The sequence below is a fragment of the Pezoporus wallicus genome, unplaced genomic scaffold (genome assembly GCF_028554395.1).
Source record: "Pezoporus wallicus isolate ANWC-B61680 ecotype Strahan unplaced genomic scaffold, APGP_CSIRO_Pwel_v1 contig_161, whole genome shotgun sequence".
NCBI lineage: Eukaryota > Metazoa > Chordata > Aves > Psittaciformes > Psittacidae > Pezoporus > Pezoporus wallicus.
The window spans coordinates 5,838,278-5,865,324 of record NW_026642654.1 but is presented as its reverse complement, the minus strand read 5'-3'; the positions used below and the strand labels follow the sequence as shown (position 1 = coordinate 5,865,324).

At 45.3% G+C, this 27,047-nt stretch overlaps 2 protein-coding genes across 4 annotated transcripts in view; both read left to right on the top strand.

Moving 5' to 3' along the window:
* GRHL1 (grainyhead like transcription factor 1) overlaps positions 1–24,453 on the top strand; it is a 40,996-nt gene extending 16,543 nt beyond the window's left edge. For 2 of the 3 annotated variants that reach the window (XM_057431902.1, XM_057431901.1), the window contains exons 9-16: positions 8,418–8,576; positions 13,807–13,894; positions 16,089–16,228; positions 17,631–17,668; positions 17,769–17,857; positions 19,656–19,741; positions 21,471–21,535; positions 22,676–23,285. In XM_057431902.1, coding sequence (XP_057287885.1) covers positions 8,418–8,576; positions 13,807–13,894; positions 16,089–16,228; positions 17,631–17,668; positions 17,769–17,857; positions 19,656–19,741; positions 21,471–21,535; positions 22,676–22,790 — 780 coding nt within the window. In that variant the 3' untranslated portion in view covers positions 22,791–23,285. Of the gene's footprint in view, positions 1–8,417; positions 8,577–13,806; positions 13,895–16,088; positions 16,229–17,630; positions 17,669–17,768; positions 17,858–19,655; positions 19,742–21,470; positions 21,536–22,675; positions 23,286–23,594 lie in introns of those variants that run through there. The other variant, XR_008975220.1, reaches the window with a different exon arrangement.
* Positions 1–27,047, top strand: part of KLF11 (KLF transcription factor 11) — a 202,492-nt gene that overhangs the window by 149,793 nt on the left and 25,652 nt on the right. The gene's annotated exons all lie outside the window — the stretch shown is intronic.

Below are 27,047 nucleotides of genomic sequence, written 5' to 3'. Positions count from 1 at the left end.
TCTTTTGTCTTGGTCTTTTTTGTCCAAGAAAGGTGCAACAATCCTGTGTTAAGATAATTTGCAGCTGATTTGGGTTGCCTTTTGAAATAGCAGATGGGGCAACAAAGGTGGTCTTTTGGCAGATCCTTGTGTGTTGACTGAACTTCTGGGGCAGGATTTTTTTTGTGCATATTTTGCTCAGATGAGCTCAATTTTTGGAGAGGGTGGATCCCTTGCTACAACTTGGAAGTAAGGCTGGGTGTACACCACTGATTATTCTACCATAATCCTCACTTGGTGTACACTGTAGAAAGAATTTCATCTTTTTTTGATTGATGAATATTGCATGCATTTATATGGATGCCATTGTAATGAAGCAGCAGTCATATGCCTCATTAAAGAAGGTGTTGCCACCTTCAGCAGCATTGACTAGGTACAGGTTTGGCTAGTTGGAAATGAAACTATGAAATGTGATGAGTCAGACATACTTAAAGGAAAGAGATTGGTTTGAAGCCAAAGCTGCAGACCACAAGAACTTTGAGGCACAAGTACACACAGCCTTTGGAGCAGTGACATAGGAAAGTCATAGCAAGTATTGCTTACCTGCCTCTTAATGTAGACCTCTCCCTACTCTGTCCTGGGTTTTCTTAAAAACAAGCATGTGTGGCCCTTGATATTAAACATTGCAAATTAGAAGCAAGTTTTCAACTCGGTTCTTCTTCAGAACTTGGTGTCCTAAATGCCACATTCCCATCTGGTCCCCCAACCAACTATGGTGATCACAGTCTAGTTCTTAAAGAAGCTAAAAGTCTTCCTAATGTTAATTCTTCTATAGAGAAAACTGAGAGATGATTCTGCCCCCCTTTTCTCCATTGCCTTCAAACCCAATGGCAGTGTTTCCTTTTCAGCTACTTTTATGCTTTTGTAGACACAATTCTTTCAGGTTTGTGTGGGGGTTTTGGTTTGTTTGAGGGGTTTGGTTTAGGGGGGGGGGGGGGATGTTGGGTTTTTAGGTGGGTGTTTTGTTTGTTTGTTTTTATATGTTGCCACTTTTTGCCAAACTGCTGCTTTTACTTTCTCTCCAGCCAGCCTAACAAAAGCTGACACCTGGCTCTGCACATTTATCTTATCAGTGTGGGGGGTTGGAGGAAGGAAGCATCAGTAGGACTGGGAACCTCTATCTCCAGGTTTCCCACGTGTTGTAAGTGGAGACATTCCTGTATTTCCTTGCCTCAGAACAGGTTGGAATAACAAGGAGTGTTGCTCTTTGAGCAAGAATATGCATTTTCATTACCATTCATTTTTGTTTTGTTGATGGAGTAAACTTGCTAGGAGGATGTTCTCTTATCCGGGGCTGGGTCCAGTTTCCCACCCAGCATTCCTTGGTGTGGCTCGGGGCCCACTATGTGCTTTGTGTCAGTCATCCAAATTTGGTTTGGTTTGAATGCAAATTGGCTCCCCTGGGCTGGAGCAGGACGACGCTGGGGCTGGAACGGATGCAGCCCTATCACACATCTGCCAGACGAGCCTTATTTGGAGCGTCCGATCCCGAAGGCAGGAGGAGGCTTGGGAGCCCACAGGTGTATGAGTTGCCCAATTTTTATCATCTCTGTTTTCTGGCTTGACTCCTGCTGATGCAAAACCTGTGGTGCATGTGGGAGGTGAAGAAACAAATGTGAGAGCAGTAAGATCAGCCACCTCTCAGGTGATCTGTACTGAAGTGTGGGGTTTTTCTTCCTCCTCCTTTTCAAGACAGCTGTCTTCCCAGCACTGCTTTCTTAGGACGTGCCTTTGCGGATGTGTGCAGGCAGACCTGTGCTTGCCCTCCCTGCACTCCAAGCTGCCTGGCCCTGACCCAGGGCTGATCCTGGAAGCCATGTAGCTGCATTAGCACAGCACAGTGCCCAGGCTGACAGCTCTGCCTCTCAGATGGGCTTGGAGCTGTGCTGGTGTGATTTACAAGGTTTTTGAGCTGGAGGTGGTTTGCATCCAGGCAGCTCACAGCATGGATGAAGCACATGTGGACACATCTTTAGAATAAAGACCTTTAGTTTTTCCCTTTATGACTGTATTTGCTTAAGTCTTTAGAGAAACTGTATGCTTTCAGCCATTGACATTGAAATAACAACCTTTGAGCTTCTGGGTATTTTTTCTTTAGCGGAGGGCTAATAGATGAATTGTTTGTGGAATCTGGGCCTAGGGCTGTTCCTTCAGCTACCCAGTAAGGAGTACTATGACCACATGGCTACATACCCCTGAACTGCACAGATGCCTGCAGGAGACCAAGCAACCTGGTGGCTGCTGGGCTTTGCATTGACATTCACAGAATTCCTGCTGGTAGCCAGGTTGGGCTGCTCCCTAGTGTTGGTGCATGCCTTAGTTCTCTGAGGAACACTATGCAGGCAGAGGAGGAGGGAGCTGGTATGTGTCTTTAGGTCTATACCCAAGTTCTTTTGTTTAGGTCTGATGGGTCCTTTACTCATTCCTCTGGCTTTTAATCTGCTCTTGTAGCCTCAGAGGCTCCTCTTCACATCAGATTGGTTGATGGTTTCTATGATCCCTTGTCCTGCAAAAAGTGAAAATAACTTGTAGATCAGGGCAGCTGTGCAGTGTCTTCTGCAGAGACCACAGGAATTTTTCCTTGCTGCTCCAAAGAAAAGCAAAATATAAGAGGCAGCTTAAGTCCAGTGGGTCCAATTGCGCAAGGGCTGCCCATACCCTCAGGCTGATCATTGAGTAGGATGTCTGATGATCCATCTTTTGTGTGGGGAAAATGGTCCCAGGACCCACTGGAATCCCTTTGCCTACTGTGTCCTGGGTAGAATGTTGAAATTATTTGGCCAAGGTCAAGAAAAAAACATATTCAACTGTATTCACTGGGAAAAACTGCATTCAACTGCATTCCGTTTTTCCTGGTTGTTGTAGGCTCCAAACTCTGTATTCTATACAAACACAGTAATCCAAAATCAAAAGCATCCTATATTGAGCTTAAAAGACGGTTTTAAGTTGAATGTAACATTAAAATGAGAGGCTTTTGCCTACTAGTGCTAGAAAAGAGCTAAAGTTCTTTATCTGAATTCTCAATAGAGAAAGAAATACCCAGTAGACTTGGATTATTGAGTGGTGTCTTCATCCTCTGGCTACAAAAACATAATGTAGCATAAATAGGAGGTGAATTCAATTTAACTGTCTTCCGTTGAGATTAAAACCATGTGGAGCAAGGTGATCAGACTGGAATAGTTCCAAGTCCATCCATACAGGGTCTTATCCAGGAGGATGTACAAGACTGCATGATGGGGAGATCTGTTACATGGCCATTGTGGTCTTATCTATACCTGTATTTGCTGGGGACTGGCCAGAGTTTATGGTGTGCTAATAGCCACCTGAGTTGTTTGCCATTAGCTATGGCCACCCCAGACATTGCTGATGTGTACCTACCTATCATTCCTCTTCAGCTTCGCTTTGCAGTGAGTCAGAAGAGGCTGTACAAGGTGACATTTCCTATGCTGCTGCATATGTAGCCTTTGGCCTAATCAAAATTGCTGGTGCTTTTTTGTGTGACAGAGCACAGCGTCCAAGATAAACTGAGGAGAAGAGATCTGGGTATGCAAGCCTTCATTTAGAAAAGGCATCTTTCATCTCGCTGACAGTGAGGTTCCTGCAGCACTTTGATTGCCCTTTAATTATGTCTGTTTTTCCTGGTTTGTTTGAAAGGCAGATCTTTTTAGAAAAAGGTGCTGTGTGGAAAGAACTTGGCTGTCTCTGCTGCCCTTCCTTGAGGGCATGCAGGAGAGCTGCTGGATTAATTCTTTTTTCTTGCATTATTAAAATGGAAGGTTGTTTCTCATAGATGCGGACATAGCACAACGTGTTCCTCCCCAGTTAAGCAAGGAGAGGCCCAAGTGGTCGGGTGCTTAAAGCAGACCAATAAGTCATGAGGTCTGGCTTCTTCCCACACTGACTTCCAGTGTGATCCCAAAGGAGGTGCTTTAATCCTTCTGCCTTTGGTCTTTTGTTGTGTGCTGCTGGGCTGCTGCTTGTCTGCACCAAAGGCTGCAGGAAACCCAACCTGTTGTGGAGGAGGCTCTGTAGCCTGTTGGGGTGAATGTCGGGGGCAGGGGCAGTTAGCAGCTCGTACCAGCTCACAGGTTTCATGCTGTTTGGTGGTGAAACCCTGCCACTGTGGAGCCACTTGTCTCAATGAGAATCTGAGCTTTCAATAATAATAACAATTAAAAAGGCATGAAAAAAATCAACAAAAAAGAAAAGGAAAATAGAGCTTGGCTTTGGTTGGAGAGAAAAGCCTGGAAATGGGATTCAAATGCAGACTAAAGGCTTAACTGCCAAACAAGCAAAGTAACTCAAGAACGGGTTTCTAATCCTTTTAGAGATCTAAGTTTTAAAGAAAATCTATGTAACTTGTGAGAGTTTGGCTCAAGGTTTGTTGGTGCTCAGGCTCTATTTTAAGTGCTGTCTTCGTGTTGAATCTTGGGAGGCGAGATGAAGTTTTTTTTAAAAGTAACAACAAATCTTAATATAGCTGAGAATGCGGAACTGCCCTCAGAAAAATAGGTTGGACACATGAAAAGGAATCTTGCTCAGCAGGCTGGAGACGCAGAGCAACTTCTGCGGTTACGTTTTTCTTTCTTCTGGCAATTTTGGGGTGGGGATGGAGCTGGCGCAGTCACTGGGCCTTACGCTTCTTTTCGAGCACAAGTCAAATCTTCCTGAACAAAAACCACACTTGGCTGAAACTGCTGTAGCTCCAGCTGAAGAAGCTGTTCACTAAAACTCTGGTTTTGTGGCACTTGAGGCAGCCTGAAGCTGCTCAAAAGTAGGAGTTACAGGACGGGTAGGGAGAAGTAGGTGATCCTTTTGAACTGAAATGGCTTTGTACGGACAGGAGAAGACAAGCTGGCTCTCTGTTGCTTCAGAGAGGTGATTAGGTTTTAGTTGTCATCTCCTGCCTGGAGTCCTAAAGACTTAAATGGTATCATGAAAATGAAGTGAGCTGTGTAAAGTCAAAGCTAATCAAATGAGGAGACTCTAAAGTAGGAGGATAATCTTTGTTATCTGACAGGCAATCCCAGATTCCCATGGGATGCCTGCACAGCTCCGCTGTAGTAGCATGTGTCTTGTCATGCTGAGACCAGCCCTTCTACCTTCAGCCCAATGTGCTGCATGGGCTTTACAGGGAGCACACATAAGCCATGAAAACTGAAAACCTGCACTCCCAGAAGAGAAGTGGCACTGCTTGTGAGGGAACTGCGAGGTGGTTGATGCTGCACACTGAGTCCACTGGTGTCCAGTGGTGTGAAACCCCATGATGGGGGATTTCACAGAAGTTGGGAGGCTATGGTGGACCTGCTGGCATGGCTGCGCGGGCAGGTTTTCTCAAAGAACAAGGTCATTTCTTCATGCAGAAGTGAGGGCTGGGTGTGAATATTCAGAATGGGCAAATAAATTTAAAATGTAATATGTAAAAATATGCAAACACCAGAGTTGATGCTCTTTTAAGAAACGACCCCCCTGCTCAGGGAACACAATTATTCAGGCTGTACATACATCTGATTACCTAGCTCCTAAGTGTCTGGAAGCAGCTCCTCAAACTCCGTGAAGCTTTCTCCCTGGCATGTAACAGTGCTGCAAGCAAAATGCCCTTGTAAAGCTGAAGGCAGCAAAAAGTGAAGGTGGATAAAAGCTAGCAAAGCCATCACTGGGGTTAGTCTGGGCAAGGTTCAGAAGAGCTTATTTGAAAATCATTTTCCTGGCTGTGATTTGTGAGGTACTTAATGTTTTCAAAAATGTCATCTTGGCACAGCATGGGTTTGGGATGCTGGGATACAAGCATGGAGTGAGGGCTCGCCTTTGGCACTGATGTCATAGAATCATAGAATAGTTAGGGTTGGAAAGGACCTTAAGATCATCTAGTTCCAACCCCTTGCCATGGGCAGGGACACCCCACACTAAACCATGCCACCCAAGTCTCTGTCCAGCCTGGCCTTGGGCACCACCAGCAATGGAATATTCATAACTTCCCTGGGCAACCCATTCCAGTGCCTCACCACCCTCACAGTGAAAAACTTCATCCTTATATCCAACCTAAACTTCCCCTGTTCAAGTTTTAACCCATTAGCCCTTGTCCTATCACTACAGTCCCTAATGAAGAGTCCCTCCCCAGCATCCCTATAGGCCCCCTTCAGATACTGGAAGGCTGCTATGAGGTCTCCACGCAGCCTTCTCTTCTCCAGGCTGAACAGCCCCAATTTCCTCAGCCTGTTCTCATACAGGAGGTGCTCCAGTCCCCTGATCATCCTCGTGGCCCTCCTCTGGACTTGTTCCAACAGTTCCATGTCCTTTTTATGTTGAGGACATTAGAACTGCACACAATACTGCAGGTGAGGTCTCACGAGAGCGGAGTAAAGGGGCAGGATCACCTCCTTCGACCTGCTGGTCATGTTCCTTTTGATGCAGCCCAGGATACGGTTGGATTTGTGGGCTGCGAGCACACACTGAAGCCAGCTCATGTTCATTTTCTCATCAACCAGCACCCCCAAGTCCTTCTCTGCAGGGCTGTTCTGAATCTCTTCTCTGCCCAACCTGTAGCTGTGCCTGGGATTGCTCTGACCCAGCAAGGTGTCCCTGCAAGGTGTCCTGGCTTGGGCCACCACAGGATGAGCAACACAGGTCAGGATGGCTGGGGATGCGGCTCTGACCAAATGCCATACAGCCATGAGTTAACTGTTTCTTCACACATCTCCATGTCCCTTTGCACAAGCAGGATTTGGCAGGGGTATTACCAGGGCTGTGAGACTGTTTGCTCAGCTGGTGTGAGGGGAGCCGGTGCTCACAGGGGCTGCCAGAATATGTGAATCTCGGACATTCAGACAAGTTATTACAAGAGAAGGCACCTATACTGTTCTTCACCATCCCACCAAGCGTTTCATACTACTGTGTATGGGGGAAGTTATTACGCTTCCATTTCCCCTCTTGTTAAAACTAATACAGGATGTTGCCTAACCTGTGTGAAGAAGCCCATGGTAAGCGCTTTGCAAAACCCCAAACCCGTAAGCTTTTCAAAACCTACCTTGAGTCTTTGCAACACCGAGATGGCGCCGGGAGGTGGCACTAAGTCACTATGGAGACTGTCAAATGGGTGCTTCGTGGTAGCAGCACAGTAAGTGATGAGGTAGTGAGCCTGCGAAATCTCTGGCAAGGTGCTTCTGGCTCCCAAGGCTTTTCATTATTCTTTGAAGGCTGGGTTCCCAGCCTTTATTCATGAGGCGGAGAGGAGAGGAGCCGTTGCAGGTCTTGGTAGGTCATAAATTCCTGGTAATTAATCATTGTAGCTGCCCCTGCGATGTGCCAGTAATGAGGACTGTGTCTGGGGAAAAAAGCCTGGCACTCAGCAAGCTCATGTGGATGCAAAGTACACTGGTCTGTCTGTTCATATCCGCACAGGGATATTGCCTCCTTCTTTTAAGCAGCATTGGCCTTGTTCTCTGGTTGTGTTTGGGTATTTTTTTTTAAGCAGTTATGAAAATGAAAACAGCTATGTTCTAAATCCCTCAATTTTCCCCACAATTCAGTTTTTATAAGAATAATGAAATTTTTTCTCTTTCCCTTTTGATATGAACGTTAACAGGATATTGTAAGTCATACTGGGGACTATTTGAAATAGTGTTCATCTTCGTAGGCATAAAGCTCAGAAACTCTTTCACTGAAATAATGGTGTTATTCTTGTGTTTAAAGTTAACATGTTGCCTAAGACATTTTTAAAAGGATTTAATATTACTTACAAGCAACACCCAACAAAAACCACCCAAGTAGTTTCACGCATAAGCTGTGCTCACAGCAGCTTATGCAAAATTTGTGGAAAGCTTTGCTATAACTTGCCCAAAGTAACATAATTCTTTTGAAGCATGGTTGTGTTCTTACGGTAAGACACTGGGCAGTGGGAATTGGGTGTAAGAGGATTCTTGTTGCTAAAAGTTTGATTGGAGATCTCATGGGCAGAATATTCTGGGAAAGATGCGTGGACTCTGCGTGAAGTTTGAAGAGTTCATTAAAATTTCTTCTGGAAAAAGTGGCTTTGTCCCCTGCAGTGGCTTTATATAAAGAATTTAGGGTATTGTACTGCTGCTCAGGGATTTTACCCTGAAAGATGCTCTATCCCTGGCGGTGTTCAAGGCCAGGTTGGACAGAGACTTGGGTGAGCTGGTTTAGTGTGAGGTGTCCCTGCCTATGGCAGGGGGGTTGGAACTAGATGATCTTAAGGTCCTTTCCAACCCTAACAATTCTATGATTCTAAAGAAAGTCCTGCTTGCAGTGCAAGGACGAACAGTTAGATCTTGGCACTCACTGAGTAGTCTCTTGCTCAGCAGTCAGCCAGGACTCTGTGTGTCACTACTGATGGGTGCTGCTCTCCTCTTCTGCAGGTTTTCATTTCTGTGAACTGCCTCAGCACGGATTTCTCCTCTCAGAAAGGAGTTAAAGGCCTGCCTCTGAATCTTCAGATTGACACCTATAGCTACAATAACAGGAGTAACAAACCTGTCCATAGAGCCTACTGCCAGATTAAAGTCTTCTGTGACAAGGTAAGATAGGGTCAGTGTGCCAGTGACCCTTTGGGAGAGGTTGGTCAACAGCTTAGCAGCATTTTTTCCTTAATTTTACTTTCTTCCCCTAATTCTACCACTTGCTGTTTTGGCTTCCTGAAAACTCTCATCTGTGTACAGCCTTGGCAAGGAAAAAAGTTCAGCCTCTTCTACTTAATTCAGATTAAGTTATGGTGTTTGGTGACCTCAGAAAAATTTGCTATTTTCAAAACGCTGGAGTGCTGAGAAGTGTCCTTGAGCATTGACTTTGGAGAAAGGTCAGTCAGTGGCAGAAGGCTGTGTGTCAGTTGTCCTGGGAAGTCCTGCAGAGTGTTCTCAGTAGGAGAAATAATTGCAGTTGATTAGAGCAAGTGGAGGCTTGTCTTTTTGCTGAAGCTGTGTAGTGTTGGTCCTTTTACATGTCTTTGTGCATTCTTAGTGCACTTGTTATAAGAAAAGCCCACTAACTTGCACATATCTCTCTGGGATACAGCAGTATAATGAAGCCCATTTATAAGTTGGGTGGGTGCTGTAGTTTGATTGCTCTGTCAAATGGATTTAGCATGCAGAGAATTAATAACCTTTCCCAAAGCCACTGTTCACTAGAAGCTGTGAAAGAGACGTAGCAGGAGCTGAGCTGAAAGCAGCTGTAAAAGCTTAAGTGAGTTTTCAAAAGAAGGGATATTTCCCAGTCTTTGTAACCTCTTCCTACCTGAAGAGTCTTTTGAAGGATCAGAGCAAGTAATGTGACTAAAATCTTTCTAGGCTGGGATAAATCCTGACTGGACTTCCCTAGTCCTTCTGATCACTGTGAATCACACCAACTTCCTATTTTGCTGGCATCCTACTTGATATGGGCCTCTGGTTCTTTACATCCAAACTGTCTTCACATCACAGACTCCTTGTGAGTGACATCTCAGGTCTGTTTCTGTGCAGCTGCAGGTCTGAGACGGGCTTGTAACCCCCACTCTTGAGTCTTGTGCTAGCTGCGCTCAGGTCCCATACTGTGCGATCTCGTCTTGTCATTCCCCAGGACACTGCCACAAAGACTCGTCTCACATGCTGTTACCACTTCCCTCCCAAAATAGATGGGACTCTCTACAATCTACCTCTACTGTAGCATCCTGTTGACTCATCCTCCCATGTTTTATTGTCCATCTATATGCTTTTAAATAGACCTGTCCTGGGCTCAGCAGTAGCAGTCATTTTTCTCCTTCTTAGTAGCTGGTGCAGTGCTGTGTTTTTGACTTTCAGCCTGGGAACAGCATTGATAACACCGATGATTTTAGTTGCTCTCAGTAATGCTTACCCTGACCAAGGACTTTGTGAGTCTCATGCTCTGCCAAGGAGGAGGGGAAGCTGGGAGGAAGCAGAGACAGGACACCTGACCCAAACTAGCCAAAGAGGTATTCCATACCACAGCACGTCATGCCCACTATGTAAACTGGGGGCAGTTATCTGGAAGGGCTAGATCACTGCTTGGATCAGGCTGGGTATCGGTTGACAGGTGGTGAGTGGCTGTATTTTCTTCCCTTGTTATTTCCCTTACCATTATTATTATTGATGTTAGCAGTAGTTGTTTGTGTTATACCTTAGTTACTGGACTGCTCTTATCTCAACCTGTGGGAGTTGCGTTCTTTCCATTCTCCTCCCCATCCCCCAGGAGCAGGGGGAGGAAGGAGGGGAGTGAGCAAGTGGCTGTGTGGTTCTGGGTGCCCGGCTGAGCTCAAACCACGACAAGGTCCCTCTGCTTTTCTGCATGGTTGGGAGAAGCTGCCTGTAGCCACCTGAACTGAATCAAACTCTGCTACTTGCACATCTTCCTTCAAGTGCCTCCTGAGATAGCTTCTGTCGTGATGATCTCTGCAAAGAATTTACTAGGGAGTTAATGGATGCTCTCCAGAGCTATCTGAAAGACTTGGCAGTAAGCCTGGTCAGCTTGGGTCTTACAGGTTTTTTCAGGCCTTTCCATTTGCCCCTTCTATTTTTCTTCTCTTTTTCCTCCTCTAAAATGAAACTGAGGCAAGAGTGTCATCTAAAGCTCTTTCGTTATCTGGGAGTCTGGTGTGTTATCAGCCTGGGTTCTGTACAATGCCAGCAAGTATATGCTTGCTGCAGGGAAGGGGAGGATCTTTTAACCGTAAGTTGTCTGATCAATTACTGGCGCTGTACTAAAATTGCTGACAAGCTTGTGCCACTGCTAGTAAGAGAAATTGGTTAATAAAAGAGCAGATGTGTAGTCAGTACATAGCTTAAAGGAAACCATTTCAGTCTACCATAAATTTCAGCAAATCTAGTAGTACAGAAATACTGTGTACAGTAATACTGTGATACAGTATTATTACTACAGTAATGCCAGTGTATCTTTGATTTTTATCTGGGATTTTGACCTTTTCTCTTGCTTTATTCCTCCAGATACTTTGCAAGTTGAATTAAAAGAGGGAGGCAAGGAGAAAAGATTATTTTTCTATAATTAATCTGACCATTGTTTGTTCTGTGAGCATGCAGCCAGTGTGAGGTTGGTGCCTGAAGATTCTGCAATTTGCATTTGTAGAAATGGTCTTGAAGTTTGCTGCCTTTCAGATCCTCTTCAGGTCTGGCAATGGGAGCGGGGGACAGAGGCCAACAAGCAGAGTACTATTTATCATCACACTGAATCAAGCTCTGTACTCAGATGCTTGTTTGAGGCACAGGGCGAGTGCTTCTCTGAGCAGACCTGGGTCCTTACAGCTGCAGGTACTGACTTGTGGTGCTGAATTGACCCTGGCTGGACACCAGGTGCCCACCAGAGTTAGTGTTGTCCTCTGGGACCTGCTGTTTCTGTTGTAGTGATGGGCAGTGCTGTGGGAAGGTTTATATGGGATGGTAGTTACAAGTGGGATGCTGTTGGAAGGACAGAGGGTGCAAGGCAGCTGGAGGCAGCATGGGTGTGGATGGACAGCAACACTAAGAGTGTTCCTTCTGTTGCATGATCATAAACTGGTTTGGGTTAGAAGGGACCTGAAAAATCATCCACTTCCAACCCCCTGCCATGGGCAGGGACACCTTGCAATAAACCAGGTTGCTCAAAGCCCCATCCAGCCTGGCCTTATGTCTGCCCCATCCCTGGCAGTGTCCATCTTCTCTGGGCAACCTGTGCCAGTATCTCCCTACTCTCATAGTCAAAGGAAAGGGGTGTTGCATCTTCCCTCTGCACCTCTCTTGTGTATCAGATAGATCATGTCCCTCCATGGGAGGAAAGAAGGGAGGAATGGCAGGTCTCTCCAAAATGCCGATTCCCTTTCTCAGACCAGGAGTCCATTACACAACTGGAGTCTTTGAGGAGAAGAAAACCACAAAAAAAAACCCTCAAAGCCCTGCAGCCTTTAACACCTAGACCAGAGTATGAAATCTGGTTTTTAGACTGTAGGCTGTTGTCTAGGTGAAGTTGGGAAAACCTCTTCCTTACTAGTTCATTTATTCCATAATTGCGGAATGCAGGATTGCCCCTGCCTTTTCCTCAGACATATCTGATCCTGGCTGTTGCTGAGCTCCCTGGCAAGGCAGAAAAGCCTGTTATCAAGATGTGACTTTCTTTTTTGATGTGGATTTGAGACGTGTTTACCTGGGCCCCTGTAGCCTGGATCAAGTTGACTTTCAAGCAGAACTCTGGCTGTAGGTATGGGAGGGCAGAAGTTTTCCCACAGCGTGTGGTCGTGATGGATTAGCACGTTCTCTACGAGGAAGCAGGTGCTGTTCTGGAGCACAGTGTTTGAGCAGCAGAACTTTTATTATTTCCTCATGAAAGATAAAAACCAGATCTGGAGCCAAATCTGGTCTTTCTGCTGTCAAGCTGAGATCTTGTGACCCTTCTGGTAGGGAAAGTTGCAGAGGGGTGTGGGTCCAGCTGTGCTGAGGTTCAAGTGGGATGTCGTCACTGTAGTGGGTTGTATCAGCTTTATGGGGTAAATCAAAGCTAGTGATGCCTGTGTCTTCATTACTAATTTTTTCTCGTTTTTCACAGCAGCTGCCTGAAGCTGCTTGTGTCCCTTCTGTGAGGGAGAAAAGGTGATACATGCTAATGCACATCAAATATCTAGGCTAATTTTCCTTTTTGATGCTGATGCAGATGTGCCTTCTGCTACCTACTAGGCATAGACATTCTGTCACCTACAGGGTGTTGATTTACTGGGAGTTTAGGAGGGCTATTGCCCTTCTCCAGTGCTGCACAGCATTAGGCCACTGTCTCCCACCCCATGGCCACATGCTTCTTTAACATCTTGTTTGCCATAGCTAACCTAGTCTTCCCCTGGCACCACACAAGGATGTGGGTGTGTTTTGGCAGGAATGAGAAATAATGGCTTCCTGTGGCCAGATAACTGTTACCTTTTACCCTGCTTTGCAGGAGGGTGTTGGGAGACAGGTAGAACTTGTGTACACCAGTTTGGGCAGTGATCTGGTGGTGGCACCAGGATTGAATGCCAGGGATCTACTTGGGCTTATTGCCTCGTGCAACCGACAACATGACATACCTGACTTGACCCACAGTCATGTGTGAGGTCTGGGCAGAGCTGGAGGAATAAACACACTTCCAATACAAATCATCTTCCTTCTCTGTCACAGCTGTCTGTACCTTGCAGAAAATACGTGTCTCTCCCCAGTGCTGCTTCGTTTGGAGAGCTGGGAGCCATGCAGGCATGAACACGGGTATCTGTGGGTTCCACCATAGTCTGGCTCCGATACAAAGAGAAGAAATAATGCCTGCTTCTTAAAATGATGCATGCCTGCAGCTTGGCAGCAGTGAAGGGTGGTACAACTGCTACCAGCTCCATGTGCGGCATGCAGGAAGGTATCTTGCACTTGGTGATCCAGGTGTGGCGTGACTTTTATGGAACTCTTAAACTGAGGGAACTTGTAATTTTTGGTTTTAAATACTTCAAATATATATATTTATGTAACATGTTATAAAGTTGTTATAGCCGTAGGTATCTTTTGTCATCCTTATCTGACATGAAAGAAAAGTGTTTGCGTCTTGGATGTGGTATGGGATTTCATTCAATGACAGGACTCAAAAGTATAAAGAACCCCAAAGTTGGCATTCTCTGGCAAACCTGCAGCTTGGGTACCATGGAGCTGACATCCACAAACACAGCTCTGAAGACTCTGTGTTCCTGCCTCTGCAGCTGAAAAAGACTAAAAAGCCTAAAGAGACCGTCTCTCTCTCTCTCCTTCCCTTAATCTCATTTGGCAGGGAGCAGAGAGGAAGATCAGGGATGAAGAGCGAAAGCAAAGCAAAAGAAAAGGCAAGTGCACTGACCCCAGCTCTCAGTTGAATGCCTGTAAGTAGAAATTATTCCATCGGTGTTTTGAATATTAGATGTCATTTTGGCTACAAATAACTTCGGTGGTAGAGCTCATCTTAAGTGAATTTATATCGAGTATGGAATAGGGCTTGTTTTAAGCAGTGTCTTATGGAGTCATTAATTGTGTTTCGCAACATACTGAGTCGGTTAGGACTTCACTTCTACATAGCCTTCCTGTTCAAGGCAGGGTCTTTCTGCATATTCAATCAGGTATGGGTTTTAGCAGTTGAAGTGAGGGTGAGAGTGGGATTTTTGGGCACTTGTGGACCCCCTGCAGCTCCAAGTGGCAGAGAGAACTGGAGCTGTTACAAATGTTTCCAGCTTGATCCTAAACTTAGGTTTAACTGAAGTTGAAGATGTGTTTACAACTCTCTACCCAGGCAGTGGCAGCCTTGGGACTGAGCTTTCAGCCTCCCGGCCCTGCACACACACTTGTAGAAGGCAAAGTGGTCCTTAGTAAATGATTCCAGCAGAAGTTGTTTCTGCACATGTGAAAGCCTCGGCACCGTAGTGTGTAAAGGCTGTGGAGCCTCTTCCTGCTGAGCATCCTTCCTTTAAATGCTGAAGGTGACTGCAACAGATCCTGTGTTTGGATCACTTAGTTATTCACCAGCAGAGCTGTGTAGAGGATAATGTATCTCCCTTTTCCTGCTGTGCACGGGGCAGGTGCGTGCTCTCACTTGCTCTGCTCAGTGTTCTTGTCAGAGCTGTGCTATTAACAGTCCAGCTGGTTCAACAAGCATGCACCTCACAGCTTGCTGGGCAGGATTTTCCTGACGCAGCAGGTACAGGCTGCTGGAGCAGCTTCAGAAGAAGATAAATGCTGTAAGGGAACCCATTTGCTTAAGGGCAGTTGCAGCAAGGGCTGGGTTTTGGGTTTGTTTTTCCCCAAAGAAAGGTAGGTTTAGCACACTGTTAGCATTTCACACATGGAGCAGCCAGCCCCAGTGGCTCTCAGCAGATTACAGCATGCAGTTCTTGCGTCATGGCAGGAAAAGTGCAAACAGCTTCAATGCAGACTTCCAGGACTGTCTGACTTTACAAAAGCTGCTTTCCAAACTGAATTCCCTGGGCTTGGGCTTAGCCTGATACGACCTTTATTTTCCTGGAAAGTACAGTCTGTTGCTGTTCAGTTCTTGTGTGGGAAGTTTTTGGTTGCTTTAAGCCATAAGCTGTTATATCCAGCTCCAGGATCACAAATGCCACGAAGTTATTTTTACAGGGATTGAGTTAGAGTTAAGTTTTTCAGGGGAAAAAAAAAAGTGTATTTTGCACTGGGGACATAAGAAGTGGAGTGTTAGCAGGTGACTTGACCCAAAATTGAAATGTTTCCACTTGGTAAAACCAAGTCTTCACTTCGGGGTCAGTTTGACATGAATGCATCTGAAATGCAGTTTAAGGTACCTCCTGCCTCACTCTCATCCAACTTTTGTGGGTGAAGCCTGTCCACTTGGTGGCTTGTTCACATCAGTTGGTGCATCGTGAGAGCCCAAGTGCTCTGTGAGAGACAGAACTAGAGTCTGGGGGAGGATGAACCAGGGTCTGGCAGCTTGTGAGGACGAACAATGAGATGAACAACAATGTAAAATTGGAAATGTGGAATCAAAATGTAACTCGAAATGTATCATCTTGCAAGAAACAATACTTGTACTAACTCTGTGGTATGACAGTGCTTCTGTGATGCTGTTGTTTTGAGAGGCTCCCCACTGGAACCACATGTGTTGCAAGTTGTCTGTTGTCTTTCTGCCTTCCTGATAGAGGAAATCCAGCAACCTTTTGAGGGAATTGATAGGAGGGAGAAGCAGGGGCTTGGACTAGCTTTTGCCCTCTGTTTGGGTGTTTTACTTAGTACCTGGAAACCCTAGGTTCCTCTCTTGGGGTGAGTAGTCAGACCATTCTCCAGCCCGATTTAATATCAGAATGAAGTAAACCAGCTCACTGGAGAAAACTTGTCCCACTCTGTGAAACAAGCTCTTTCTGCAGGATCCAGGCCCTCATCTGAGAGGTAGACAACCGAGATTCAGACTCCTCTACCACAGGAGCTTTTCCCTTTGACCCTGACTACAGAGTACCCTTGTCCAAGAGTGTATGTGCCTTTTAAATGATGTAGGAAAGCCACAGCCCTGTCAGTGCCTTCACTATCCTCTGTTTCAATCTTTGGTCTCTGCAGTTTCTGATGTCAAAGTGCCCATGCTTCCCTCACACAAACGCACGGACATCACCATCTTCAAGCCCTTCATGGATCTAGACACTCAGCCTGTCCTTTTCATTCCTGATGTTCACTTTGCAAATCTTCAGCGTGGGGCTCATGTAAGTAAAGCTCATGAGTGCGGGGATGAGGAAGGTATGGGATATATTTGGAAAAAGCCTGTGTACATACACACATGTGAAATGCCAGACTGTTTGCATCAATGCTGTAAACACAGGGTGAGTCTCATGTGAGTGAGAGATGTTGCTCTTTGACATGTTGGCTGGGGTTAACTGGGGAAGTTTCCCGATTAAATCATCTTTCTATGAACTCCTGTTTCCGTGAACCTGAAAGGGTTTTATCACAGCATCTCCAACTGAGAGTTCATTGAATGAGCTGCAGGCTGGTTTCCTCTTGTGGAGGCCATTCGGTTCCTGGTGCGCTGCTGCAGACTGTGGGCTCCTCCAGCCTGGTGCTGCAGGGTGAAAATCCCTTCTGTGAAGCTGGCAAGGGTGTGTGTGGCTCTGTGGTCCACTGCCAGAGCACCCTGCCTCAGCGTTCCTGGAAAGTCCCAGCTAACAGGAAACTGGAAAGGAAAAAATGAGACTGCAACCAAGTTTCAAAATCTTGGACTTTGCTGTGCCGGGAGTTCTGGCACCCTCTAACATAATCCAGCCCTCACCTTTTAAGAGTATTGCTTAAAGTCTTAGCAGGAATGGAGAATAAACTTGTGCCCATGAGACTGACTTTCCTGCATGTGCTCCTACAAAGGCTCTAGCGCTGAGGTCTGTCAGAAGACTGCGCCAGTCCAGATGGAAAGCTGGTTCGCTAGCTCTTGTATGTTCCTGTGTCTCTCGTTTGAGGTCTTTTAATGTGCCTTTATTAAAAAAAACTAGAGAAGATGCTTACTGGCTTTGGAAGGTTGAGCCAAAGTGTCATTTTTTACAGGGTTGAAAGATAATAAGAAGAAATGAAATCTAGTTCTGGATAAAATTTTTACTACCCTAACTGCAAGTATTATTTATGTATTAAAATGAAGGCCAATGTTTAGTGCTTGGACCAGAGTATCTTACTTCTAGTAGTGTGGTTGTGACTGGTACCCTACTTGACAGCCTTGGTTTCCCTTATGTCCTGTACTGATGTGCTTACAAGGGGGTTGGGTGGCTGAGCCATCTACCTGTCCCTGCTGTGGTATCAGGGGTTCCCTATCCTTTAACTCAGTGCTGCTAAACCTCTGCTCAGGCTGGATGCAGCAGCATGGTTTTATGCCAATGACTTTTCAGTGCAAACAAAGCTAATGCTATGTTGCTATATTAACAGGTAGCACTTACAGGGATGGGGAGAGCGTTGCTGACAAGACCATGTTACACCAGCTAATGGGTCTGTCCTTAGGCAACTTTGTTTCGTAGCATTCAGAGCCTGTTGTGTTTTCTGAGGACTGGGTACCACATCAGGTACTCACTAGCTATTTCACCATGTGTTTCTCTGCATATGTCAATAAACATTTCCCCTTTGTTTTAAAAGGTCCTACCTGTTGCTTCAGAAGAACTGGAGGGTGAAAGGTAAGAGCTGTGCTACTTCAGCCTACTGATGTCTTGCCCTCAGACAGTGGGGTAAGTCCCTGTAATTGTACCACTAAATTTTTATCCCTGTCTATGACAGCTCCAACCTGAAGAGAGGAGCCTATATTGGTGAAGAGGACTTTATCACTAATCCAAATAAGATGGCCAGAATAGAAGAACCAAAAAGAGGTATTATTTTCTTTTTTCAGAGACTGAATTATTGGAGTATTTGTCCATCATGATAGGGATGCATCTGAGGTTAAAAAATTTTTTTAGTTTATTTTGGAGTCTACTTCAGCCTGATTATTCTGGCTTTGACTGGGAATAGGGTTTGTACATCAGGATGTAGCTCAGCTCCACAAATCTTCTACAGTGTCAGAATTTCTGGGGTTTTCTGCCAATTCAGACACTAATTGGCTCTGAACCTGTAACAAGGAGGCTTGGAGGAGAGTGAGCAGTTTACCAATCTCCTTGGTGGATTGGGTGAGAGAATTTATCACATAATCCACTACAATACTTTGGAAAACTTTTCTAGGACTTTAAGCAATGAATGCCAAGAATTGTTCTGGGTATAAAACCTGCAAAACCGGTACTGGGAAATGGGATGCTCGCTGCTGAGAGCCAAACTGAGAGAACATTCTGCTTATTTTTAACTGTTGTTGATCTTTGCAATGTGTTGTGTGATTGGATGTTGCTGTGGTGGTGTGGAAGGAGGTGAGAGGTCCCTTTGGAGATGGTGTAGAGGATTACCTGCCTGATGATGATTATGTGTAGAAGAACCAGTACAAAGCTTGAAGAACTAGCAGGATTAAAGTTGTGATGTGGAAAAGGTTAAATCTTGTGAGTGACCTTAATGGGGCTGCAATTCTGTAGTCTGGATAAAGTAGTAAGGAAGGATCGATTTTTATAAAAGGAAATTCTGTTTTATAAAAGGAAATTACTTCCTCAGTTTTCTTGTTGCTGTATGCCATAAAATGAGACCCGTGGGATTCTCTCCCCTTTGGCTGGTGTGTCGTCTGACCTGTGCTGTAACTGAGAGTGTGTGTACTGCCTTCATTTTTTACACCTACAGCCTTTTTTTTTAAACCTGCCTGTAGCAGAGGAAATCCATTGAGGTGCTGTGCTGCCCTGAGTTCACTTTGGTCAATTAGAAATGCCAGCAATTGTTCAATGTTGCAGGTGTGTCAAAGCTGTGGCTGATGAACCTTGTAAATAATCCAGGCTGTAATACCTAGTCATTAGAAGATGGATTAAAGATGGCAAAGCTGTTTAAGTCGAAGCTTTCTTGCTCTCATGGCTTATTCCTCAGCCTTAATACAGTTTTTAATGAGGCAGATGTTACATACAATGACTCTCTGCTAGCTTGAGAATGCTAGGGATGCTTACCTCATTGGGCTCTTAACTCTGTCATTCACCTCCTAGCAGAAGGCTAAGTCTGCACTGCATTTCAGCAGTGGCGGTATGAGTATTGCCGAAACATGGCAAGGGGGAGGAAGGGAGATGAGACAGCACAGGAGCAGGAGAGGATTGTACAAATAAGTTATTTAAAAATGAGGAGGTGGCCAGGATGGCTTTGCCTGCTGTGGCAGCATCTGTCAAATCATTTTATTGTGCAAAGCCTTGTGGCAAGTGACCTGTAAGATACGGAGTGACAGGAGACTCTCAAAGCCATGTTTTGTATTTCTCCTTTCTGTATTTCAAATATGACTTTTCTTCCCAAATAATAGAGAGAATATCAAATAGAGATTTAGTTATTTTGACAAGAAAGATGCTTGAGCGTGCCGTATTTCTGTGTGCAAAAGCATGTTTTGAGCTAACCTAGCTATGCGTGTTTGTGATATGATCTTCAATGTATGCTGAATGTACGTATGTGTATCTCTTCATAAGATCCTCAGTGTATGTTACTGTGTGCTTAGCCACTATCATATACAGATCTTTCCTGAGGAGCAGTTATGCCGTTAACTCCTCTCCCCAATTTGCTTTTCAGTGTTGCTCTATGTCCGAAAAGAGTCAGAGGAAGTCTTTGATGCACTAATGTTAAAGACACCATCTCTGAAAGGTCTAATGGAAGCAGTAAGTAACAAAGCTGGTTTTACAGTCTTTGCCTTCAGTTTGAGAAAAAGCAAGTATAGTCCCTTGCTATCTAGTCCTCATATACTGGGCAGTCATAGGAGGTAGACTTTCAGTTGCAGCTTGTGTCCGTGTATTCCTCCTTTTCTGGTTAAGAAGCATAAGGCTGATTTCCTTTCAGTAACATGGACATTAATGTAAATAATGCTTTAATTCATTATTAAAGGATTTGAGGAAGCTTCCCTTCTAAGTACTTTATCCTACTTCTGTGGTGTCTGGGTGTAAGAAGGTGTTTCTCAGCCTTTCTGAAAATCCAGGTGTGTCAAGTTTGTTGACTTGGTACATGAGATAGTCCCAAAATGACAGGAGCTGCTGGAGAGTCTTCCAGGCTTGCTTCTTATGCAGGCTCTGCTTTGGCCAAGCTGCAGAATCAGCTGTGTAGGTCTTCTCCTAGCTGCATCTAAAAACTGTCAACTGTGGATGTCCCTCATGTCAGAGGGTATTTTCATTGGAAGATAGAGCGATATCCAGAATGTGTTCAGTGGCTTGGGTTGTCTGGGGGGGGGTTCCCCTCCCCTTTCATAACCTGCTTATAAGAAGTTGCTGTCCCAGCTTCTGAGAGTGCCTGAAGACTTTTATATATCTGTGCACATGTGTGAAATTGCTGTTACTTGGCTTCCAAAATAGCCTTACACTGTCCCTGCTGCTGCAGTGCTGCAGAGGAAACAGAGAGCTTAATGCCGAGAAATGCTGTAATGTTTGGCACGAGCTCAAGGCTGACGTGTCTGGCTGTCTCTTTCTGTGACTAATGTATTGTTGATGCTCAGAGGATGGAGGCTTTGGGGCTGTATGGCCAGGTTTTGCCAGTAGCTTTGGGACCCAGAGATGTGTCTGTAACCTGAGGCTGTCTCTTCCTGGCTATGGGAGCTTTGCCAGCACAGGCAGGCTGGAGGCAGGGGCTAATGGGTGGGGGGATTAAAGGCTATGAAGTCCTCATTTACCATATGGTCCTGAAGGGTAAATTGTTTCACTTGGGACTTCTTAAAGGAGGGAACCAAGAGCTCACAATTGTAGCTTGGAGGAACCCGCCTGTGCTTTTGCATCCTGAAACAGTGTTTTGGTTTGGTTCTTGCTGTGTTGGTTTGACAGAGCCATTTGGCAAAGTAATACTGACCTCCTGAGTTCTGGAGGTTTGTACGGTGAAGCACCATGGTGAGTGGCTGTGGTTTCTCATTCAAAGATTTTCCTGTTGGGTAAGGAGGATGTTTCTGACCAGCTTGTGTTTTTAGCTGCACAGGTCTTCATTCTGGTGCTGTTCTCTTTCTGCACCAGCTGCTGTGATGACTAGTTTTCATTTGATCCCTCTGGCACTGAATTACAAATGGGTTTTGGTGTGCTAAGAGAACAGAACCAAGAGAGGAGGAGAACCAGCATGTGGGATGTTTAGTATGTGGGCTTCTTGGCATGCCGACAGGTTGCTGTATGAGGGGTCAGTGGCCAGGTTTAGAACATGGCTCACTTTTTTGCACAGAAGTTGGCAAATTGCAGAGGAGGGGTTCTCATCTATAAGCTTATTCTATAATTCAGCATTTAGTATTGCCTTTATAGGGCAGAGCAGTTGCTTTCATCTGCAGGCCTGCGGGGTTTTTTTGTTCCTTTCTGTAAAATAGGAAGTGGAAGACAATGCCAGCAGCCGCCTTGCTTCACCAGTGCTCGCTTTCTTTTGTTCCAGATCTCTGACAAGTATGATGTGCCTTTTGATAAAATAGGGAAGATCTTCAAAAAATGTAAAAAAGGGTGAGTATGTTCCTACACAGCAGCTGTCTGAGAACATGAACTCCTCTCTTTCAAACTGGTAGACAAAGCTGCTTCAGAACTCCTCCATGCACTTGCACGTATGCAAATGCTGTTTGTGATATGTGTGTGTGCGTGCCATGTACCCGCATTCCAGCCTCATTCATAGAGCTGAACACCGGAAGGCTCCCATAGGAACAAGCAGTTTGACTTCCTGGGTAAATACAAGTCACAGAATCTCTCTGAGTTTATTGCTATTTGAACCACAGTGATCATGTCAGAGGAAGAAGAGTTCCATTTATTTAAAGACTCCCAGTAGTGAAGAACCTACTTCAACCCATGTTAATGTGTTCCAGGGGTTAACTGGACTTGCTATGTCTGCATTTGACTACAATTGCTAAGCCTGGTTGTCTTTTTGTGGGCTAAATTGACAAGAACTTTATTGTGAAGTGCCCATTCCCCACAGAGGCCATACTCCACCGTCTTTATTTTTTAGTGTAAATAGTTGATTTCCTGAACATTGTCCACTTTTGGTTTTCCTTTTAGTCTCCCAGTAAGTTTCTTGGTTTTGTTTTTCTCTAAAGTCACTTGGGTGTTTCAGCCGCTTCCCCAGCGCCCCTCTCGCCAGAAAATTACGGCCTTTAATCACCCTAGGAATGTAGTTTCAAGGGTTGTGTTTTCATAGCAGAATAACTGCAAACGTTTTGAATTGATGGTGGCTAAACCACTGCTAAGGACAGCTTTGTGTGTGCGTGCACACTCACATGTGTGCGTGCACACAAACACAAGGTATTTGCACTTCTGGCGCATGAGTAAGGTTGTCAAACATCAGAGGTTTCTTCCCAGCAAGCTCTGTAGTGTTTTTGCCCAAGTCTGCAGTTCAGAAGGGTTTCTGCCAGCTCCGCTGGTCCGGGAGCCAGACTTAACCCTTTTGTTTGGATCCTAGAAGAGGGGCTGTAAGCATTGATGGCAGGTTTGGGAAAGGACAGCTAGATCTACTGTAGGAAGCAATGAGGCAGAGAGAGGTGGGCAGGGATCTTGTGTTACCCCAGGACAGTCTGGGCTCTCTGAGGTTTCAGGGCACCTTTGCTGTCTTTCACATTTAGATCTGTAATATATCCCTGATCTATTTTGTTTTTCCAGGATCCTGGTCAACATGGATGATAACATCGTGAAACACTATTCTAATGAAGATACCTTCCAGTTGCAGATTGAAGAAGTTGGAGGATCTTACAAGCTCACTCTGACCGAGATCTAAGATCACAGGTCCTCTGTGGATTTTAAACAAAGGTCTCAAGTGAACATTTTCCCGTAATTCAGTATGTTGGGCAAAACACTAATCACCTTCTCCAGAAGAAAGCCAGGTATTGACTTGTTCTGGGGAGCAGAGCAGTGGTTTTGCTTAATATAGTATGTTTCAGTTCTTTCCAAAGAACATTGTAGTGCTCATGACCTTATTTGCACTTGAGTGAGCAAAGATCAGCAATTAAATAAGAGAACATGTATAAAACACTAGTAAATACAGGAGGGGAAAACTCCTGGAAGGTGGCCTTTTAGAGTGGTGATATCTTATTTATCTATTTGGTAGCCATGTTTGAGCCTGTTATCAGCTAATACCATTTTATGGGACTGTTTTTTCTGCTAGGTAGAACTGCAAAACTACTCAGTAGTAGGAGTTGTGTGCAGGTTGGAGAAAAGTCTTTCCAATGTTTACTCTTGAACAGGGCAGACTGTTGAAATCATTTGTGTCACTGGGGGGGGGGGGGGGGATGTAAAACTGCCTTGCTTATGAAGAACTCGCCTTAGTAACTGTGTGAACTCTCATCAGATGAAGCTATATTGTATATAAGTGCAATATATTTTTGAAGGTCTGTAAATGTGTACATACAACTGATAATATAATATATATAAAATATGGTGTTCTGTATATACCATGAATATATGCAATGAAGCCCATCTAAAAGGATGCCATATACAGAGAAAACAGATATTTAACGTCGCTATTTAAAAATGGACAAACCTTTAACATGCACCAAAGGTGAGCACGTTTGTATGTTCATAGAAGGCACAAGAGACCTGCTTATTCAACATGGATCTCCCTGTGTGGAAGGAAAAGGTACTGGTTCTCTCCCAAGCCTTCCTGCACAGCCAGGCGATGGCAGTCCTGGCTTCTCTTGGGACCTTTAGCCCTGGAACTGCTGCATGCTGCTGCCCTGGGAGGTCATTTGGGCTGAGTTCGAGAGCTGGGTTCCAAGAAGAGCTGAGCAGATGCAGTTTCCTGGAAATCTCCAATCTTGGGGTCAGGAAGAAGGTCTCCTGGAGGGTGGATGGCTTTTTCAGCAGCAGTGTACTGCCCGCAGCGGCTTGGGCTGGATGAACCCATGGGTTGAAGCCAGCTTGCAAGGCCTAGGATGTCAACAGCTGGAAATTCTCAGGCAATGCTTTTGAGAGAGGAGGGTGGCATCCCAGCTCAGCAGGTCAAGCTTTAGCAGGGAATAGGGGCTTGTGACTGCTTCCTGATGTACCTACATTGCACTGACCCACTGCTGAGGCGGAGAGATCAAAAAGGCAGCTAGTAGGAGGCAGTCTGAGCATAGTCCCAGATACTGCTTCAGCATTAGAGTATACAGTATTTACTCATCATGTGCTTACGAAGAAAGGCACCCTCTGGTTAGCAGCAACTTAAGGTTAGCTCAACTTATACAGAAGCACTTGGCTGTAAGGAAAAACCTGCATTACAGGGCAAGCAGACAAGCCTGAGTACCAGGTTCAGTGTCGGTGCTTTTGAAGAGATCTGGATAATAAAAGAAGGGTTTATAACCTCTTCAGGCAGCACAAAGCTGCATGTGCCTCACCTGAAGGTCAGCCTGGATAGGCTGGAGAAATAGTCCTGAAAAGTGGAATATGATTCTACTTAATGGTTAACGATTCTACTTAATGTATATTGTAACTGAATGTTGTTCAGCTGCGTTGTGTTGCTGTTTGGAAGAGGGAGGCAAATGCTAGGTTGAGTTGATAAACGGGAGCACCGCCTGCAGGAAATTGGATACCCGCCTTTTGCTCTACTTGGCATTGTCAAGGCCTCCACTGGAGTGCTGTTCCTTTCCAGCTGAGCAGCCTCCTGTCAGGTGTCCTAGTGAGGCCAGAGCAGGTGGTTCCAAGGAGGATGGGCTGGGTGAGTCGCCTGGAGAGGGGTCATCTCCATAAGCAAGGATGCAGGTGAGAGGAGTGGCCTCCCAACACTTGGAAGCATTCTCCTGGTTCCATCACAAGCACAATGAGAAGTATTGGGTGTAAACTGCAGAGGTTCAGGGTAGGTGTCGAGACAGTTTTCTCTGGTGAGCAGTGCAGGGTACCCTGGGAAGCATCAGAGGTCTTCACAGCCAGGCTGAGCAAAGCCCTCTGCACTGTCACAGTATATTTGATCCTCCCTTGGTGCTGAGACCAGGTGACCACTGAAGTCCCTCCCCACCATGTTTTTTTAACGCTTTTTATGAAATACAGTATTTTGGGATTTGTGTTCAGACCACTCCATTCCCCCTCCTCCTCTGCTGACGGGCCCCATGGAGGCTTGCCAACACTGGGCACTGTGTGCTCCCTTTGCTCTGTGGCTGGAGTTGAGCAGGCTTCACATGGATGCATCCATGACTGTGGGCTTGAAACTGAAGCAGAGAAGCTGGCACTGAAGAGACTGACTGGCCAACAGATGCCACCCCATACAAGAATCCACCACCAGCCAAGCAGAGCAGGCACGGGACTCGCACCCAGCCAACACCAACTCACCGCCTGGGCTCCCCTTCGTCAGCCATGGGAACACTGTTACTATGGCAAGGGAATTTTTTTAAACCTGATATATAGAATACATATATATATTTACACATTTTTATTGAAAATGGAAGTTTTATTACAGAAACTCAGTCTAGGGTCAGGGAAGTAGATTTAGAGTCTATAGAGGTAAGATTGATATGAATGTTATTTCTTTTTACTGCTTAATGAAGTATGTGAACTAAATCTGACGATTGTTTTCCACTCTAAGATACTCTGGGACACGGGTCTTGTAACAGTAGCAGCAATGTTATGTATGTGTTATGAAACTGATTTTTTTTTTTTTGTTTTGCCTGCTGTTTTTTAATTGAAAATGTATTTTAAACCAAGCTATTAAATTTTATATGTTCATTTCTAATGAGAAGTCTCTTATGTATCAAACCCATCTGCTCTTACCCCTTTGTTTTTCCCTTTAACTTGGGATCTATAAAACAAAACCCCAGTCAGTGATCATTTTCTAGTTGCTCTTTTCTTTACAGAAGAAAATAATCCTAATGCCAGACCTGCTGTAATTCCCACGTAAAGAACGGTTAGTCCCATTCTCATGCCCTGCTTGTTTTCAACTGACCTCATCCACTTCTAAGTGCAGGGAAGCTCTGAAGCATTTTGTTTCTGTAGGACCCTTTGGCAATAAAACAGAAGAGAACAGCCGTGCATGAGCTCAAATGTATAGTGGGCTGATGGTGATGCCTGATGCTCTCTGCTGGAGGGTCACCAGTATAAGGGCATTGCTGCCTCCACTGCCCGTGCAGCAGGGATGGGGTCCTCATCAGTGTGGGTGAGGAGGGGGAGTTGTGGGGTTGTGGTGGTGCCAGCGGCTGTCCTGGGTGCCAGGTCTGAGGTGCTTCATGTAATTTTCAGCCCACAGTGGCTGCAGGGAGCATTGGGTCTTCTTCATCACTGCTGGTAACTGGCACATGCCAGGCAGCTTGGAGGATCACTGGTAAAGCTGCAGGCATTGATGCCCTGAGGTGAAAATACTCAGTTAAACCCCATGCTAATCCCATGAGAATCTTTGTGGCTGGGTTGTTACCAAGACCAGGTTGGACAGAGCTTTGAGCAACCTGGTCTAGGGGTAGAACCACCTCCCTCCATGCAGATGAAACTGGATGAGCTTTAAGGTCCCTTCCAACCAAAACTGGTTTGATTCTCCAGAGTAATCCTAATGCTGCTTTTGCTGTAGTGTCTGGAGCACTATTACTTGTCTATTAATTGCATGAGCTTTTTCTTGAGGCTTTGCAGAGCATGGAGCTTACCTGCTACTCTCTTTGGTTTGTTTGATACTTAGATCGTTTGATTTCATAGAATCACAGAATCAACTAGGTTGGAAGAGACCTTTAAGATCATGAAGTCCAACCATTACCCCAGGACTACCAAAGCCACCACTAAATCATGTCACTGAGGGCCTGATGAGGTCTTTGAACAGTTCCATCCAGGGATGGTGATTCCACCCCTGCCCTGGGCAGCCTGTTCCAATGGCTGAGCACCTTCTCTGTGAAGAAATTGTTCCTAATGTTCAATCTAAACCTCCCCTGCTGCAGCTTGAGGCTATCTCTTGTCCCTTCACTTGTTACTTGGGAGGAGAGACCAGCACCCTCCTTTCAGGTAGCTGCAGAGAGCAATAGGGTCGCCCCTGAGCCTTCTCTTCTGCAGACTAAACAAACCCAGTTCCCTCATTTATTATTAAATT